Source organism: Notechis scutatus, chromosome 12 (assembly GCF_049901735.1).
Source record: "Notechis scutatus isolate UNSWTSFEM ecotype Mainland chromosome 12, rNotScu1.2, whole genome shotgun sequence".
NCBI classification, from domain to species: domain Eukaryota; kingdom Metazoa; phylum Chordata; class Lepidosauria; order Squamata; family Elapidae; genus Notechis; species Notechis scutatus.
This window is the reverse complement of record NC_142020.1, coordinates 2,362,669-2,379,298: the sequence shown is the minus strand read 5'-3', so window position 1 is coordinate 2,379,298 and position 16,630 is coordinate 2,362,669. Positions and strand designations below refer to the sequence as shown.

The window sequence follows — 16,630 nt, the reverse complement described above, 5'->3', positions numbered from 1 at the left end:
ACCTACTTTCCAGCTCCGTTCTCCTGTGCAGGGCAACCAAAGGAGACCCAGCCAATCAGCTGGGACTCAATGGGAGGCAGAGAAGAGATGGGGTTGGCGGGGCCAGTCAGAGGTGGGATTGGCCGGTTCTCCGAACTACTCAAAATGGTCCACTTCTGGTTCTCCAGAACTGGTCAGAACTGGCTGAATACCACCTCTGTCCCAGCTGCCTTGAGATCATTGACAAGATCCTCCCGTGTAGCTCTGGGCTGATTCCTCACTGTTCTCATGATCATTGAACCTCCCTGAGGTGAAATCTTGCCTGGAGCCCCAGACCGAGGGAGGTGGACAGTTATTTTGTGTTCCTTCCATTTGCAAATAATCGCACCAGCTGTTGTCCCTTTCTCACCAAGACTGCTTGAGAATAGTCTTGCAGGCCCTTCCAGCCTAGTGTAGGTCTGCTATCTTGTCCATGACGTTCTTGGACAGCTCTTTGGTCTTGTTCATAGTGGAGGGTTTGGAATCTGATTGATTGATTGCTTTTGTGGACAGGTGTCCCTTTAAGAGAGTGCTCCTTAATCTCAGCTCGTTACCTGTATAAAAGACACCTGGGAGCAAAAAATCTTGCTGATTGGATAGGGGATCAAATATGTATTTCACTCATTAAAATGCAAATCTATAACTTTTTTGAAATGCATTTTTCTGGAATTTTTTTTTTGTTGGTTATTCTGTCTCTCATTGTTAAAATAGACCTGCCATTAAAATTACAGACTGGTCATTTCTTTGTCAGTGGACAAAATCATCAGGGGATCAAATACTTCTTTCCCTCACTGTGTGTAACATTTTAAATGTTACAGGTCATAATTTATTCACTGCATGATAAATAGAAATATACAGATATAATTATATCTTTGCTTGTTTTATAGAGAATTGGTGGTAGTGCTATAAAGAATTAAAAACAGAAAATTTCCACAGTTATTGCAGGAGTCACCCAAATATTTACTGACATAGTAGTTAAATGAATGTTACCAAGGGTATCACTAGGTATCAGTTTTTAAAATTCCTAGTCTTTAAGTGTGAAACTGATACAATTTTTCTTAGTATTTTAATGTGAAGCCAAATATGTGTGAATTTAATCTTAAACGAATAGCCCTATTGGCCTCCTGCAAGGCCTCATAGATTCAGTTCTATGCTCCAGCCTGAGGCCCAGATGTTTGATGGAGCCTTTTACTTGGTCGTGTTGACTGTATGATGTTTTTGTAATATTTTTTCCTCAACTATGTGTTTTATGTTTCTAGGTGGTTTTTCTGTGTTTAATATTGTTACCTGCCAGGGTATTTGAATCTAACAAACGAACAATCTAGATCCATGATGGCGAACCTATGGCATGTGTGCCACAGGTGTCATGCAGAGCTATTTGGGTGCGCATGTGAGCCCCAGCCAAACCCACCTGCACTGCGCATGGGCTGGTGATTTTGGGGCTGTTTGAGGCCATTTTTGCCCTCCTGGGGGCTCAAGGGAAGCCTCTGCAGCCTTGGGAGGCCGAAAAATGGGCCTTCCGGAAATACCTCTGGAGCCGAGGGGAGGCCGTTTTCACCCTCCCAGGGGCTCGAGGGAAACTTCTGCAGCCTTTGGAGGCTGGAAGTGCTGAAATGGGCCCATTTTTTGGCCTCCAAAGGCTGCAGAGGCTTCCTCGAGCCCCTGGGAGGTGAAAACAGCCTCCCGGGCTCCAGAGGCCCTCTGGAAGCTGGAAATGGGCACTTCCAGTATTTCCGAAGGCCCATTTTTGGCCTCCCGAGGCTGCAGAGGCTTCTCTCAAGCCTCTGAGAGGGCGAAAAAGGCCTCATAACTGGCCGAAAATCAGCTGGGAGGCACACACATGCGCAGTGCAGGTAACGGGGCGGGGCGCTTTTGGCACCCCCACAACAAAAAGGTTCGCCATCACTGATCTAGGTAATGACAATCTCAAATATGAAGGAAGAGAAAGAGAAAGCAAATTGCGTTATCAGAGCCATCTTTCTAATCCACAAATGTGCCCTAAATATTGAGAAATGGGAGGGGGCCTTCCCCCCCCATCCCACTCCTCCAATTTCTACCAATTCTGGAAGCAGGACCTGCTGGTTTCAGTCACCCTTCCTCTTAACTGGGGCAGCTTCCAGGACTGGCCTTAATCCGTCATAAGCTACCCGAGCTTGGTAGTTCTTGGGTCTATCTGATGGGTCATTCTGGTTGGGGAAGAACGGCTGAATTCCTGCTCGATGCCATCTTCTTCCCATCTCCGACTTGTTTGGCAGCAGCTCTGCAACCCATAAGAACATCAATGATTGATTTCCGGCTGGCTTTTCCCCATTGCTTCTTTTTAAACGAGTATGGAGTGTTCTCGATGTGACCCAAAACAAGCTGATTGGAAGATGTCTATGGAGAGTCTCAGTCATCCAGGTCATGGTTGTCCTAAAGGTGCTTTTCTAAAAGGCAACGGGACTTTCTTGGTTTTTTTCCTTGAAGACATTTCACTTCTCATCCAAGAAGCTTCTTCAGTTCTGGTAGAATGCTCCCCCATTCATTCAGAACTGAAGAAGCTTCCTGAGTGAGAAGCAAAATGTCTTCAAGAAAAAAAAAGAAGGTCCAGTTGTCTTTTGAAAAAGCATCTTTGGGACAAATTGAGGCAGATTTAAATTTCTGTTCCTCCACCCTGGTGATCCCCAGCTTCCTTCTCTCCTGCAGGTCAACATCAGCCAGTCTCTGGCCCATTCAGACCAGCAGTCCCTGGAGATCGACAACTACCTGGACTCATCGCTTCTGGAGAGCTCCTTCATCACTTTCCCCGGCCTTCGGACGGAGGTGAGGAGCATCAAAGCTTCTTCTTTTCTCTCCATGCCCCCCTGCAACTTCTGGCAAGTCCTGGAAATCTTTTCTTCTGCCTTTGCAGTCCTTCCTTCTGGTTGGCCAGGGAGCCACCTTCTCAGGGACCTTTTCAGAGGTGGCTTTTCCTGGAGGAGAGCAAAGAAGAAGCCAGACATGATTTAGTTGTTTAATTAATTTCTATTAACCCCCTCTCCTATCTCTAGCAAGGGACTCCGGGTGTATCATAAAACTGTTAAAGACAATTACATTGGAAAAGTGATAGATAGATAGATAGATAGATAGATAGATAGATAGATAGATAGATAGATAGATAGATAGATAGATAGATAGATAGATAGATAGATAGATAGATAGAGTGGGGAGAGAGAGAGATATCAATATAGCTATGAAATGGGGCCCTTCACATCCTCAGGGCCCCAGGGCCCGGCACAAAGCCAGGTCTTCAAGGCCTTATGGAAGGCCAAGAGAGTTGAAGTTCTCCTCAACTCTGAGGGAGAATGTTGCAGGGGGCAGGGGCTACGGCAGAGAAGGCACGTCGCCTGTCCCCATTCTTTGGCTGGTGGGACCCGTAATGTGCCTAACCTGTCCAACCAAGTTGGACGGCAGAAACCACAGGAGAAGGTGATCCCTGAAGTAACCTGGTCCTTAGCCATGAAGGAAAAGATAGGACAGGACAACCAAGACCAAAAGACTAAGACCAAGACCTAACCTTTATTGTCACTTTTTTCTGTGAACACCCTGGCAAACATTTAAAAAGTGAAATTCTGATGCCCGCTCTCAACAAAGCTATTACATAATGTAGTTGTTCTGCTTTGGATATTGTGAAGGCCCCTCCCAGAAGGTAACATGGAAAACAAGTCATGGAGAGAATGTATGGCATCCCAGACAATCCAGCGGACTCTGCTCAAGCATCGCTTATATGCCATGTCCTGGATTGAAGGAAGTGAGCTTCTAATAATCTTTTCTGCCGTCCTCACCACTCTCTGCGCCGCCTTCCTGTCCGAAGCAATAAAGCTTCCAAACCAGACAGTAATAGGGTGCGACAGGATACTTTCAATCGTCCCTCTATAGAAAGGGCATCTCAAGGACGGCCAGTGGGCTAAACTCTTGTCCCTTTCACTCTCTCTTCCTTTGTAGGCTTTTTCAGAGGAAACCAAAACCGATTTGATTCTGGACGATTCGAAAAGGTAAATCCTTGGCTTCTCTTTATGAACAGCCAAGCTTGGCTCAGTGCTGCCACCTGCTGTTTGCAAGTAGAGTTCAGTCATATGGGAAGAAGGCTGAGAAAAGTAGCTCTGGACCATAATTGAGCCCCAAATTATAGCGTTAAGCCATTGCGGTTGTTAAGCAGGTCACCACATCACCGTGCCCAATTTTACAACTTCTTTTTGTAATGGTCTTTAAGTGAATGCGGCAGTTGTTAAGCAAACCTTTTTTATCCAGTGAGCGTTTTCTCTTTTGCCAGAAATCAGAAGTAAATGCTGCAACTGGCAAAAAATGTTGAAAATTGTGATCACAGGATACCAATAGCAGTAGCCCTTAGACTTACAGCTTCACCGTGCTTTTACAGCCCTCTCTAAGCCGTTTACAGAGTCAGCCTCTTGTCCCTAACAATCTGAGTTCTCATTTGACCCACCTTGGAAGGAAGGAAGGCTGAGTCAACCTCGAGCCTGGTGGGATCTGAACTGCCAAAGTGCAGTCAGCCGGCAGTCAGCACAAGTAGCCTGTAGTACCGCCCCCTTAAGCACTGCGCCACCATGGCTCATATGGATGCTGCCAACAGCCACAAAGTTGAGCTAGTTGCCAAATGCCCAGTGGAGGGGGAGGGGGATAGGGTCATCAGAACTTCAACGTTGGGTGGTAAGTACTTTTTTTCCAGGGGTCTGTCATAACTTCGAAGCTCATTAAGTGACCGGTTGCAAGTCAAGAACTATCTGTACGAATCTTGAGACTGGATTTGGAGGAAGGGGAAGCAGCGGGAGAGCTGTTGAGGGAGGCCTTGGAGTTCTCATCTTCCCCCTGTGTTAGGTATAACATTGATACCAAATATGGTTTGGGTGAATAAATATATAAAACTTAGATATCATGGTTTAAGTGCTTATCACTTTAAGTACAATGCAGCAGGCAATTAGCCGATTAAGGGTGCGGTTAGAAGTTACAATATAAGGAAGCATTAGAAGCTGGAAAATCTTACTGTCTGTAACTGGCTGTAACTGTGTGTTGCTGCGACTAACTGTGATTACTGACTGTGAGTGCCTGTGACTGAACTGTTATTGTTTGCTACTGTTTGCTGATTTACTGCGTAATTCTACTGAATATCCAGCGTTTGTTTCTCTGGAGAGTGAAACCGGAGGAGGAAGATATCTTTATCGGCTGATAAAGATATTGCAAGAGACTCTTAACTTGGACTATACTAGTGAGTCTTACTGGATGGAAATACTGTGAATGACTTAATGGACTGAATGACAATGCTTAAACTCTAACTGGATTAAAAACTATTTAAACTACAAACAGTGTTTGTGTTCAGTGTGTGTATACTCTGGGGCCCTTCCACTCTCGTTTGGCTTCCTGGCTTGACTACTGCTGCAATACTCTTCTAGGGGTTAATTCCCAAATCACTAACATTGGTTATGGGCCCAGCAGCATAGTCTAATTAACCAGGATATAGCAGAGAGAGATTGGTGTGAGTTGCACATTACTGTAAAAACAAACTGTTTTAATTAGTTTAAAATAGTCAAAATATCTGAAGAGTAATGGCACAAGTAAATTTGTCACAACTGTCCATGATATCCAGGCTGGATGGAACAAACTATGTTTCATGGTCAATGAAATGTAGTTTACTTCTACGCAGAGAAGGATTGTGGGACATTATAGCAAACCCACCAGATGTGAGTAGCTGGGATCCTGCTAATGATGATGATAACGAAAAGTTACAAGACTTTAAACTGAAGAATGAGCAGGCTTTATGCATCATAGGACTGACTCTCTGTGATCAGCAGCTTGTCCATATTCGTGGAGAAGAAAATGCTGCAAACTGCTGGGAGAGAACCTCAGGAAGATTTATGTTCGGGACAGTGTAGGAGCACATATAAATCTTACACGGAAGCTTTTCGAGCGCATCTTCAGAGGAATGGAGATATGTTAGTTCATTTAAACTGTATGAAGAGCATTTTTCAAGATTTGCAAGAAAAAGAGCTTATATTTAATGAACTGCAACAAGTCTACATAATATTATCTTCATTAGATCAAAGCTATGATGACTATGTGACTTCGTTAGAGGTATTGCCAAAAGAAAGCCTCTCATTAACCGAGATTACAGGCAGGCTAATAGAAGAAGCCAGAAGAAGGCGTGAGCGTGACGAGCTGAGAGAAGATAAGAAAGAAGAGAAATTATCTTCAAAGCTTGAAAGAAACCAGCAAAGCAAAGTAAAGCACCGGAAGAAGAGAATTTATCTTCGACAGCATACACAATTAAAAAGTGTTTTAATTGTGGAGCAGAGACATTTGGCAAGATTCTGCAAAAGAGAAAAAGCCAGAATGTAAAAAAGCCAAAGAAAGCATTTGAACTAGCCACGTTTAGCAACTCTGATGTGAAGAATAATTTATGGGTGGTTGACAGTGGCGCATCCCACTGCATCACAAGAGATAAGACAAAATTTATAAAAATGTCTACAAGCTCTCAACATATATCTCTTGCTAATGGCTGGAACCTGAAAGCGAAAGGTCAAGGTTTTGCACGTTGTCCGTACATAAACCAGGATATAAAAATGTTGTATGTACCGCAACTAAAGTTTAATTTGCTTTCAGTAAGGGTATTAGATAAATTAGGTTATGTAATTACTTTTAAAGATAATAATTGCATAATTGAAAAAGATAACAAAAGGGTAACTGCAGCTTTAAATGGAACATTATATGTCTTAGATAATAGTAAGAAAGGGGAGGCTCAAACTGTATTTAATAATATAAAGCCTCATGAAGAATGTATCCATTTATTGCATAGGCGTTTGGGGCATGTAAATTTTAAAATGCTAAAACGTACAGTTGAGTTATCTGAAGGAATAAGGTTAAAACCTTGTGATAAATATTTGCGTTGTAATGTTTGCTGTGAAGATAAGAGCAAAGTATTGCCTGCAAATAGGCTAAATGGTTTCAAAACAAAAGAACCTTTAGAAGTAGTATTTGCAGACATAATAGGTCCAAAAGAAACCCAGTATGGGGGTGCTAGATATATACTGAGCATTATGGACCATTATTCTAGATATGGGTTTTGCTATTTAATGAAAAGCAAAACTGAAACATATCAACATTTTTCAATTGGCTTAGGTTTGCTGAAAGAAAGTCTAAGCGACAACTGATAACCCTGGTGACAGATAATGGTGCGGAATTTATTAATAACAAATTCCAGAACAGACTTAAAGTAGCTGGAATAGAGCATAAGAAGTCTGCTCCATACAGGCCGAACATAACGCTTTTATTGAAAGAAGAGGCCAAACACTACAGGCAATGGTTAGAACAATGTTAAATGATTCTGGGTTACCTGATTCTTTGTGGGGGAGGCTACAATGTGTGCTAATAACATATTGAACAACGTTGTTAATACAACAACAGGTGAAATACCATTCACCAGATGGCATGGCAGGAAACCTGATCTAAGTTACCTGCACACATTTGGTGCACCAGCATGGGTGCATATTCCTGCACAACTCAGAAAAAAGGGCAACATAGAGCTAAAAGATTTTTTCTTACGTTGGTTATCAGGCAAACCATAGGGCATATAGATTTTGGGAGAAAGGCACATCTAAAGTGTTATGTAGTGCTAGTGCCCAATTTCTAGAACATGAAGGATGGGAGAAATTAGAACAGGATGCCAATAAAGATGTAATTATTGAATCTATAGAAATCCCATTAGTTATCCCTGTAACTTTAAAAATAAAGTAAAGAGACAAATACAGGATGAAATAGTGCCCATAAAGGAAGAAACAGATTCAATAGCTGAACAGGATGAGGAAGATGAACAGGTAGTAGTTCAACAAAGTCCTCCTGTAAGCCCTGTAATTCCCAGAAGAACTACACGTGTATCTAGACCGCCTGATAGGTACCAGGCTAACACAGTGTGCCAGATTAATCAAGTTCCTAATTCTGTTGAAGAAATTAAAAAGTATCCTACTAAGGAAAAAGAAAAATGGTATGCAGCAATGAATAAGGAACTGAATTCATTAAGAGATATGAAGGTGTATGAAAATGCCAAATTACCTGCAGGAAAGAAATCCATTGGCTGCAAATGGATATTTAAGGTAAAAATAGATAAAGATGGTAATTTAATCCATAAGGCAAGGTTAGTAGCCCAAGGTTTTAGGCAGAATGCCAATGACTATGATGAGGTGTTTGCACCTAGTCTTAAGGCAACAACCTTGAGAGCAGCTTTAGTGTGGGCAGCTAGTAAAAACTATATAGTTAACCATCTAGATGTGGAAACTGCTTACTTGCACGCCCCATTAAAACATATTATTTATATGAAAAAACCTGTTGGTATTAAAAGTGAAAGTAAGGATAATAATGATTGTTGGTTGTTAAAGAAAAGTCTCTATGGTCTTAAACAATCAGGCTATGAATGGAACCAGTATATTGTAAAGGAACTAGACAATATAGGATTTAAAGCTGGTTTAGCCGATCCATGTCTGTTTAAGAGGAGACAAATGGGAAAGTATCATTATTATTACTATTCACAGATGATATTGCTTTGATAACTGAAACTAATGATGAAGCAAATAAAATAATAGCATCATTAGGAAAGAGAATAAAGATCAAGCAATTAGGGGAGATAAAGAAGTATCTCGGTTTGAATATAAAGAAAACAAGGAAAGGTTTTAAGATATCTCAGGAAGATAAGATAAGCAAATTACTAAAAGATTACAAGATGGAGCTTTGTAAGCCAGCTAAGACTCAATGAGTCAGGAGTTATGCAACACTGATGAACAAAGCCCTGAGTTTGATAAGGTGATTTATCAATCTTTAATTGGTAGTTTGAGTTATATTAGTAATTGGTCTAGACCAGATATATCGTACTGCGTGAATCAGTTGGCTAGATTCAATTCTGCACCATGTGAAAGACACTGGATTGCAGCTAAGAGGATATTAAGATATCTTAAAAAGACAATGAATTATTCATTGTATTTAGAACCAAAGGGTGATTTAATTCTAAGTGCATATGCAGATGCTAGCTTTGCATCAGAAAGAGACACTAGAAAGTCGACTTCAGGAACAGCCATAATGCTGGGTAAGACATTAATAGGCTGGAAGTCAATAAGACAACAGCATATAAGTTTGTCTACTATGGGCAGAATTCTCCTGTTTATCATTGTTATGTACAGAATTAATAATGTATAAACAAATGTTAATTGATATAGGTATAACTGTAGATTATCCTATAATTATACATGAAGATAATCAGGCAGCAATTCAAATGGCCACAAATATAGGAGTAAAAACAAGGAGCAAGCATACAGATCTAAGATACCTAAACGTGAGACAATCTGTAAGAAGTAAGATGATTCAGCTAGAGTACTGTATGTGGGAGGACAATTTGCTGATAATTTTACTAAAGCCCAAGGTGCCAGTAAGCACCAGGAGAGTTGTGAAAAATATGGGATAAGATTGTAAAGGTATTATATATTTATTTCACCCAAAAGGGGAGTATGTTAGGTATAACATTGATACCAAATATGGTTTGGGTGAATAAATATATAAAACTTAGATATCATGGTTTAAGTGCTTATCACTTTAAGTACAATGCAGCAGGCAATTAGCCGATTAAGGGTGCGGTTAGAAGTTACAATATAAGGAAGCATTAGAAGCTGGAAAATCTTACTGTCTGTAACTGGCTGTAACTGTGTGTTGCTGCGACTAACTGTGATTACTGACTGTGAGTGCCTGTGACTGAACTGTTATTGTTTGCTACTGTTTGCTGATTTACTGCGTAATTCTACTGAATATCCAGCGTTTGTTTCTCTGGAGAGTGAAACCGGAGGAGGAGGAAGATATCTTTATCGGCTGATAAAGATATTGCAAGAGACTCTTAACTTGGACTATACTAGTGAGTCTTACTGGATGGAAATACTGTGAATGACTTAATGGACTGAATGACAATGCTTAAACTCTAACTGGATTAAAAACTATTTAAACTACAAACAGTGTTTGTGTTCAGTGTGTGTATACTCTGGGGCCCTTCCACTCTCGTTTGGCTTCCTGGCTTGACTACTGCTGCAATACTCTTCTAGGGGTTAATTCCCAAATCACTAACACCCTGTTCGATTTTTGTCTGGGAGCAGCCTGATCCGGTGGCAGTCCAACGAAGCCCTGCTCAACTGGCCAGACCTTCTCAGTGACCCATCCATCATGGGCAACACCATCCAGAAGCTGAAAAGAGGCCGGACCAGCCGTCACCTCGGCCTGGAGGCTCCTTTGGCCCCTGAGGGGGATGCCCTGACACCGGCTATTCCCCAGGCTCAAGCCAGATACTTCTCTGCTTCCGGTAAGGGGGAGGGGGAGCAGAAGCCACGGAGGGCTTGCAAGGGACTTTGACGTCCGGTGTAGAATTGGCCCTTAGATCTGGGCTACCCAGAGGGGGGATAGAGATTCTTCTTGTGTGGAAGAATCAGAGGGGTTCTTGGGGTCATGAGAGAAAGAACAGGAACAATCAGGGGATTGAAATTCCATCAGATGTTTACACGCATCATGTGCCTGGTGCACAATACAAAAGCGCAGAACCTTGACTGCACCATCGTGCTTTCTTTTTTTTTACCACATCCTGGAGACCCCTCGGGTGTTCCCCTTCTATATCTCTGCATTAGAAAGGGCTTTGCAGTGTAGAGCCAGGAAAAACTCTGAGCTTCACATCTTAGTCACACCTACCGCAAAAATTAAAATGCTGGTTTGTCGAACCTTGCTAAGCCAAATCAAGCCATATTGAATGCAATGGGCCTTCCTGTTTCACCTCGACCTGCCAAGAGTTTCCAGAGTCCTCAGAAGGGGGATTTCTCCCATATCAGGAGGCCAGGCCAAAACGTGTTAGCAGTTCTCCCCACCAGCCTCTCAAGCTGGAAGGAAAGAAAGAGGAGGGAGGGAGGGAGGGAGGGAGGATCTCTCTGACTGGGATGACGGTGACACCCAGAGGATTTAAAGAGGACCTTGCAGACCAATTTGTGCAGAGGAGACATGAATGAAGGTGTCAGGTCCATCGTCACTGGCTTGGTACCTTGCCGGTGCCCTGCCATGGAGGCAGGAGGAGGGAGGGAGGACAGGGGCTTATTGAGTGCTATTACTTTAACTTGAAACATGAGAAATAGGGAGGGGGGGACTGACAATGGAGGAAGATTGGATCACCAAGCCACCTTGTGCCTGGATCTTCAAGGCCACTTGCCCTGAGAAAGGAATGTTACCAGTTTGACACCTCAGGGTTTCTCAAAGCATTTTGCCGGCATCACATTGGCTGGCTGGGGGACCGTGTCAAGATTGAAATGCTTTACTTTTTTTTTTTTTTTTTTTTTTTTTTTTTTTGGGGGTGGGGGGGGGGGGGGGGGGGTTGTTGTTTTTTTTTTTTTTTTTTTTGTTGTTTTTGGGGTTGGGGGTGGGGGGGGGGGGGGGGGGTTTGGGTTTTGGTGGGTTTTTTTTTTTTTTTATTATAAGGGTGTTTTTTTTGGTGGTTGGGGGGGGGGGGGGGGGGGGGGGGGTGAGTTTTTTTTTTTTTTTTGTCGGGTTTTTTTTTTTGTTTTTTTTTTTGGTGTTTTATTTTTTTTTATATTTTTTTTTGGGGGGATTTTTTGGGGGTTTTTTTTTTTTTTTTTTTGTTTTTTTTTTTTTTTTATTTTTTTACATTAGTCCTTCAAGGAGTTAACTGCAGTACAGACCTTATCAGTTCCTTGCGATAATTGCAAGACCGTGAGCTCCCAGCTGAAAGGCTGCAAATTAAGTTTTGGCAAGCAATTTCTGTGGCACGAAATACAATGAACAAGATCTTCAGAAAGACGAACTGTTGTCTCCTAAGACAACCACTCCCCTCTCCTTCTGTTTATTCCCCAACCAGGGAGGGGCCATTCAGCGTCCACGTGTGCTTTGCTTCCCAAGTTGATTCCTTGTCCTCCATTGTTCCCCACTCCTAACAGCTCTGCGCATACGTGTGTCTGGAACAGGCTCTAGCTGTTCCTCCTCCTCACTCGTATTAGCCTCCAAAGGCAGCTGCCTCTCCGGTGACTGGGAAATGTCAGACAGTGTTGTGCTTAGCCGGCAGCAAGTGCAGATGGCTGAGGAGAGCGAGGACTCTGATGAAGGGCCAGGACCATCAGGGAGTGGACTGCTGCCTTCAGAGATTGTGGGGGCTGACAGCAGCGATGAGGAGGTTCCCGAGGAGCCTGTGCCAAGTGCACATGCACGAAGGATTGCTTGCAGAAAAGAACAATTGTAGCAGCACAGGTGACTCAGGAGTAAGTCTGCAAGATAATGGCCTCTCCCTCAAGAGGATAAAAGCCAGATTTGGAAAAGCGTTCTTTGCAGACAGCAAAGAAGCTCTGAAGCTCAACTAGGGGACATCTTAGTTCGTGTTTGGAGAATCTTGTAAATTAGTTCTTTGGGTTTTTGGCAGCCTTGACAAACAACTTGGCAAGGCTCTTTCTTGTCGGAACTAATTGTTGGAAAGCAGCCTTTTATCTGTAAAGGAACAGAATTATGATTAAACCTTGAAAGGTGGGGGCCGCTGCCTTTGTCTGTGTTTGCTCTCTGGGAACCTGGTTGGGTCAGAACAGACGGCCCTGGCTCTATCTCTGCGTCCAACACAGAGCATCCATCAGAGCCTTCCCCAGACTCCAGGACTGGCCCAAGTTCCTCCCCAGCCTCCTCCTCATCCAGTTCTGCTGCTGTTCTGATCCACGCCCTTTTCCAGCAAATCAAACACACTCCAAAAGGAACAGAAACCTTGTAATGCTTTTACAAAATAATTAGCTGTGATAAACACAATTCTTGCCAAACCGTGCAAGGCTTGCCAAAAGATAACAGACAAGAAATAACTTGAAAAATAAGAATCTTCAAATACAAACTCAGGATACTGGAATGTCCACAAGGCTGGAGTTTCAAAACGTCTTTGCCTCTGCAAAGAACGTTCATTTCACAGCTGGCTTTTATCTTCTTGAAGGAGGGGCCGTTACCTTGCAGCCTTACTCCCGAGTCGCTCGTGCTGCTGCAGCTGCTCTTTCCTCTGAGCAATCTTGCACACACGCGCACTTGGCACAGGCTCCTCGGGAACCTCCTCATCGCTGCTGCCAGCCCCCACAATCTCTGAAGGCAGCAGTCCACTCCCTAATGGTCCTGGCCCCTCATCTGAGTCCTCGCTCTCCTCAGCCATCCACACCTGCTGCCGGCTAACCACAACAGCTGCCAGCTCTGATGGCAGCTGGTGGGCCACAACAGATGCCTCCGAGAGAGCTGTAACCTATCATGCGGGGAGGGAGTGGGAGTCCGAAAGAGTAGCTTTGTATTTGGGGCGGGAACATCAGATCCCACCTTCTGACAGACCTGCCCCAATCTACTGTCTCAGGAAAGGGAGACTCATGACTCCATTTATGACTCTACTGCAACCAGTTTATTTCGGTAAAAGTCCTTTTGCTTCAACTAAATGGAATCATGAGTCTTGCTTTCCTGAGAGAGTAGACCGGGGCAAGTCTGACAGAAGGCGAATCTAACGCATCCCAAGGTAATATTGCAGGATCCAATCTGGGTCAGTCCCCAGGACCAGAGGTTTAGCCATCCAAGCTTTTGGACTTGTGCTGGAGCCCATCTTCGGGGAAGTTCTCCCTAGCAGAGTGGAGGAGACATGGTCACGTGTCTCGATCATTTCTCTCTCCCCTCACAAGTTGGCCACAGGGTTTTCCACACAGGGCCCAGAGAGGATGGCTGGCCCCTACTCCTTGTGGGTGGGAGGGTATTGTGTTTGACGGGGGAGGGCTCCTTTCCCAGCAGTTGCACAATGCCTTATATTGGTATGGTGGAGTGCTTGGTTTTATGCACCTAGTAGGAAGACAGGCCAGGCCATCACCCACCCACCCACCCATCAGAGGTACCATTTGCCCTGAGAACTTGGTTTGTTCTTCCCATAACAGACGAAGATCTGATACGGCAGATTCTTGCAGATGGAGCTGGTGGCATCCCTCATCTTCAGGAAGTGGGAAACTGCCCCAAGGTGGAAACGGACCTCCTCTCGGGGCTGTAAGTCTGTGGAGAGGGAAAGGGATGTGTTTGGGGTGGGGGAGGGGAGCTCTCAGAAGGACCCCCTCCCATTCTTCTGGGTTGAGTTCTTGTGTGTGTGTGTGAGATGCAACATATTGAAAAGGGGGCGGTGCATTGCGTAGGGCTTTCCTTGGCTGGCTTGCACCTGGCCTCCCACCTGGTAAGTCAGGAGGAACCTGGGCTGAGAGGCGAGTGGACCCACCCGAAAAGTCTCAGTTTCTTCCTGCCAATATTTGAAGGAGTTCCTGCATTGGATTATTCCGGTAGGTCAAACGTGCCGGGAGACAAGATGGAAGCCATCGTGTTGCAGAGGCTGAACGAGAAAGGCCAGAGCGTGGCAGTCCCTGGCCGGGAACTGAATCATTCTGCCAAATCAACCCGAACAGGTAACCTTGTTCTGGCCTGAAATAAAAATCATCCATTCGGGACAACTGGAGACACGTGGACAATATAGAAGAGCTTTATTATGAAGCTTTTGCAAAAGGGAATTCCGCCCTTGGGCAGAAGACATGGTTCCCAGGAAGGCTGCGGTTTATATACAGGTTCAAATACTGAAAATAATCTCTGCCCCTTTCCTGGGTTCACAACCTATCCAGCTATGTATCCAGCTATGCAACACCCCTATTTTTGTAGCATAACATCTGTTTCTTCGTCCTGTTTAACCCGTTTCCATTTCCAGTAATCTCCATCATTAACATGCCACTGGACAGCGTAACCTGCTAAATATATAACCTTTATACAAAACAATAGAGAATTCTTTCCAGTAAGTTATCTTAGGTTAACATAGAGGTTAAAAATGGTGTTGCCATTGCTTTATATTTTCACAGGTATAATTTTGCATATCACGTGGCCACGTGGCCCACATGGGAAAATACAAAGTCCTCAGGCCTCCCACACCCCTTCTTAAGGAAGCATACAAAGACCTGATGCTTTTTAACTTGCAGGGGGTCTCACAGCTGCCTTTCTGGAGGAATCTTAGTGCCAAAATGCCAAGGGAACCTGGTTTTAGAATTTGCCCTCCAGGAGCTGAGCTGGGCTGGGCTTTTGCCTAGATAGCGTCTGTTCCTCTTTCCCTGCAATTCAGTTGTGACTGTGTCACTTTTCTATCTCTTTGTTAAATAAGTCCTAACCCTAAATTTTTCTTCAGTGTGGCCTCGTATACTCCTGTGCCAGCTGGGGCCTTGTGCCAAGATTTACCTCCCCACCCCGTTTCTTGCCTGCAGTTGTGGACCACCATCTCCAGAAGCGCCTGCTGCCCTCTTGGTGCTCCTCCTTGGCCCATGCCATCAGCCTCCTCCTCCTCCTCCTCTGCTTTGGAGTCTCCGTGTGGATCGGAGTGGGGTTCAGCTCCAGTGTGGCCCTCATGTGGCTGATCTCAGGGATTTTTAGCTTCCTCTCCTCCTTTTTGCTCTGGGAACCCCTCAAGGTAAGGTAGAAGACGAGACCTAGAAGATCACGCTAGGTCCCTTCCTCAACTCCCTCTGGTAGTTGGTTTCCTCTTCTCTCTGGCCGCATTCCGTTCCTTTACCTCCCCCTCGTTTTCATGTTCCATCTTTTGTTCTTTTGTTTGTTTGTGTTGCTAAAATTGGAGTAGGCATCCAACAAATATTTTTGCCCATTGTCTCCCACCCTCAAGAGAAACTGAGCTGTCAAAATGGTTGTGGAGAACCTCTGCTGCAACTCAAAACTTATTTGGTTTTCAGGAAGCTACCTAATTAGATAATAGGATAACTTCATTGTCACTTTGAATGTACACTAATCAGCATACATTAAAATAAAATTTCGTTGCATACAGCTTTCAAAGGGTCACCACCTCCAATATACACTACATAACCATGACAGACTAAATCAGGGGTCCTCAAACTTGATAGCTTTAAGACTTGAAGTGTGGACTTCAACTCCCAGAATTCCTCCTCCAGTCATGTTAGCTCAGGAATTCTGGGAGTTGAAGTCCGCAAGTCTTAAACTTGCCAAGTTTGAAGACCCTTGGACTAAATAAATAAACACAAAATTCTACATATATTATATGACATAGAGAAACAACACAACCTACTTCAGATGTATACATGTACACGGCAAGAAAATCGAATCTTGCAAGTTTATCAGATGGATGGCCTAGGGAACCAAGCTGTTCCAGAATCTGGAAATCCCCTCCCAGAGGGGACCAACAGAAACAGACCTTGAAGCCCCCGTGTGGAGTCTCTAACAATGCTTTGAGCTCTAAGCGCATAGCGCTTATAAGCAGTATCCTGAATAAGAGGAAGCAAGCTTCCTACAATCTTCTCCACTATCCTTACCACTCTTCCTAGGGGCTTTCTATCTGAGGCACTGCTGCCAGCAAACCAAACAGGGATGCGGTTTTGTTAAAACGCTCTCAATCATGCCTCTGTAAAAAGAGGCTAGGACAGGAGGAGAAAGAGGTGCTCTGATGGATTTCAAAGATCAGTCATTGTGCCAAGATGTCTGACTGCCTGGGCAGCGTTTATTCTTTTATACCATTTTTACAAGCAAG

The 16,630-nt window shown here is 44.0% G+C and overlaps 1 protein-coding gene across 1 annotated transcript in view; it reads left to right on the top strand.

The window, feature by feature from the left end:
* Nucleotides 1–16,630, top strand: part of PKD1 (polycystin 1, transient receptor potential channel interacting) — a 196,672-nt gene that overhangs the window by 159,497 nt on the left and 20,545 nt on the right. Inside the window, 6 exon segments of the mRNA XM_087973113.1 lie at nucleotides 2,704–2,820; nucleotides 3,982–4,031; nucleotides 10,173–10,375; nucleotides 13,992–14,097; nucleotides 14,386–14,504; nucleotides 15,342–15,544. Coding sequence (XP_087829239.1) covers nucleotides 2,704–2,820; nucleotides 3,982–4,031; nucleotides 10,173–10,375; nucleotides 13,992–14,097; nucleotides 14,386–14,504; nucleotides 15,342–15,544 — 798 coding nt within the window.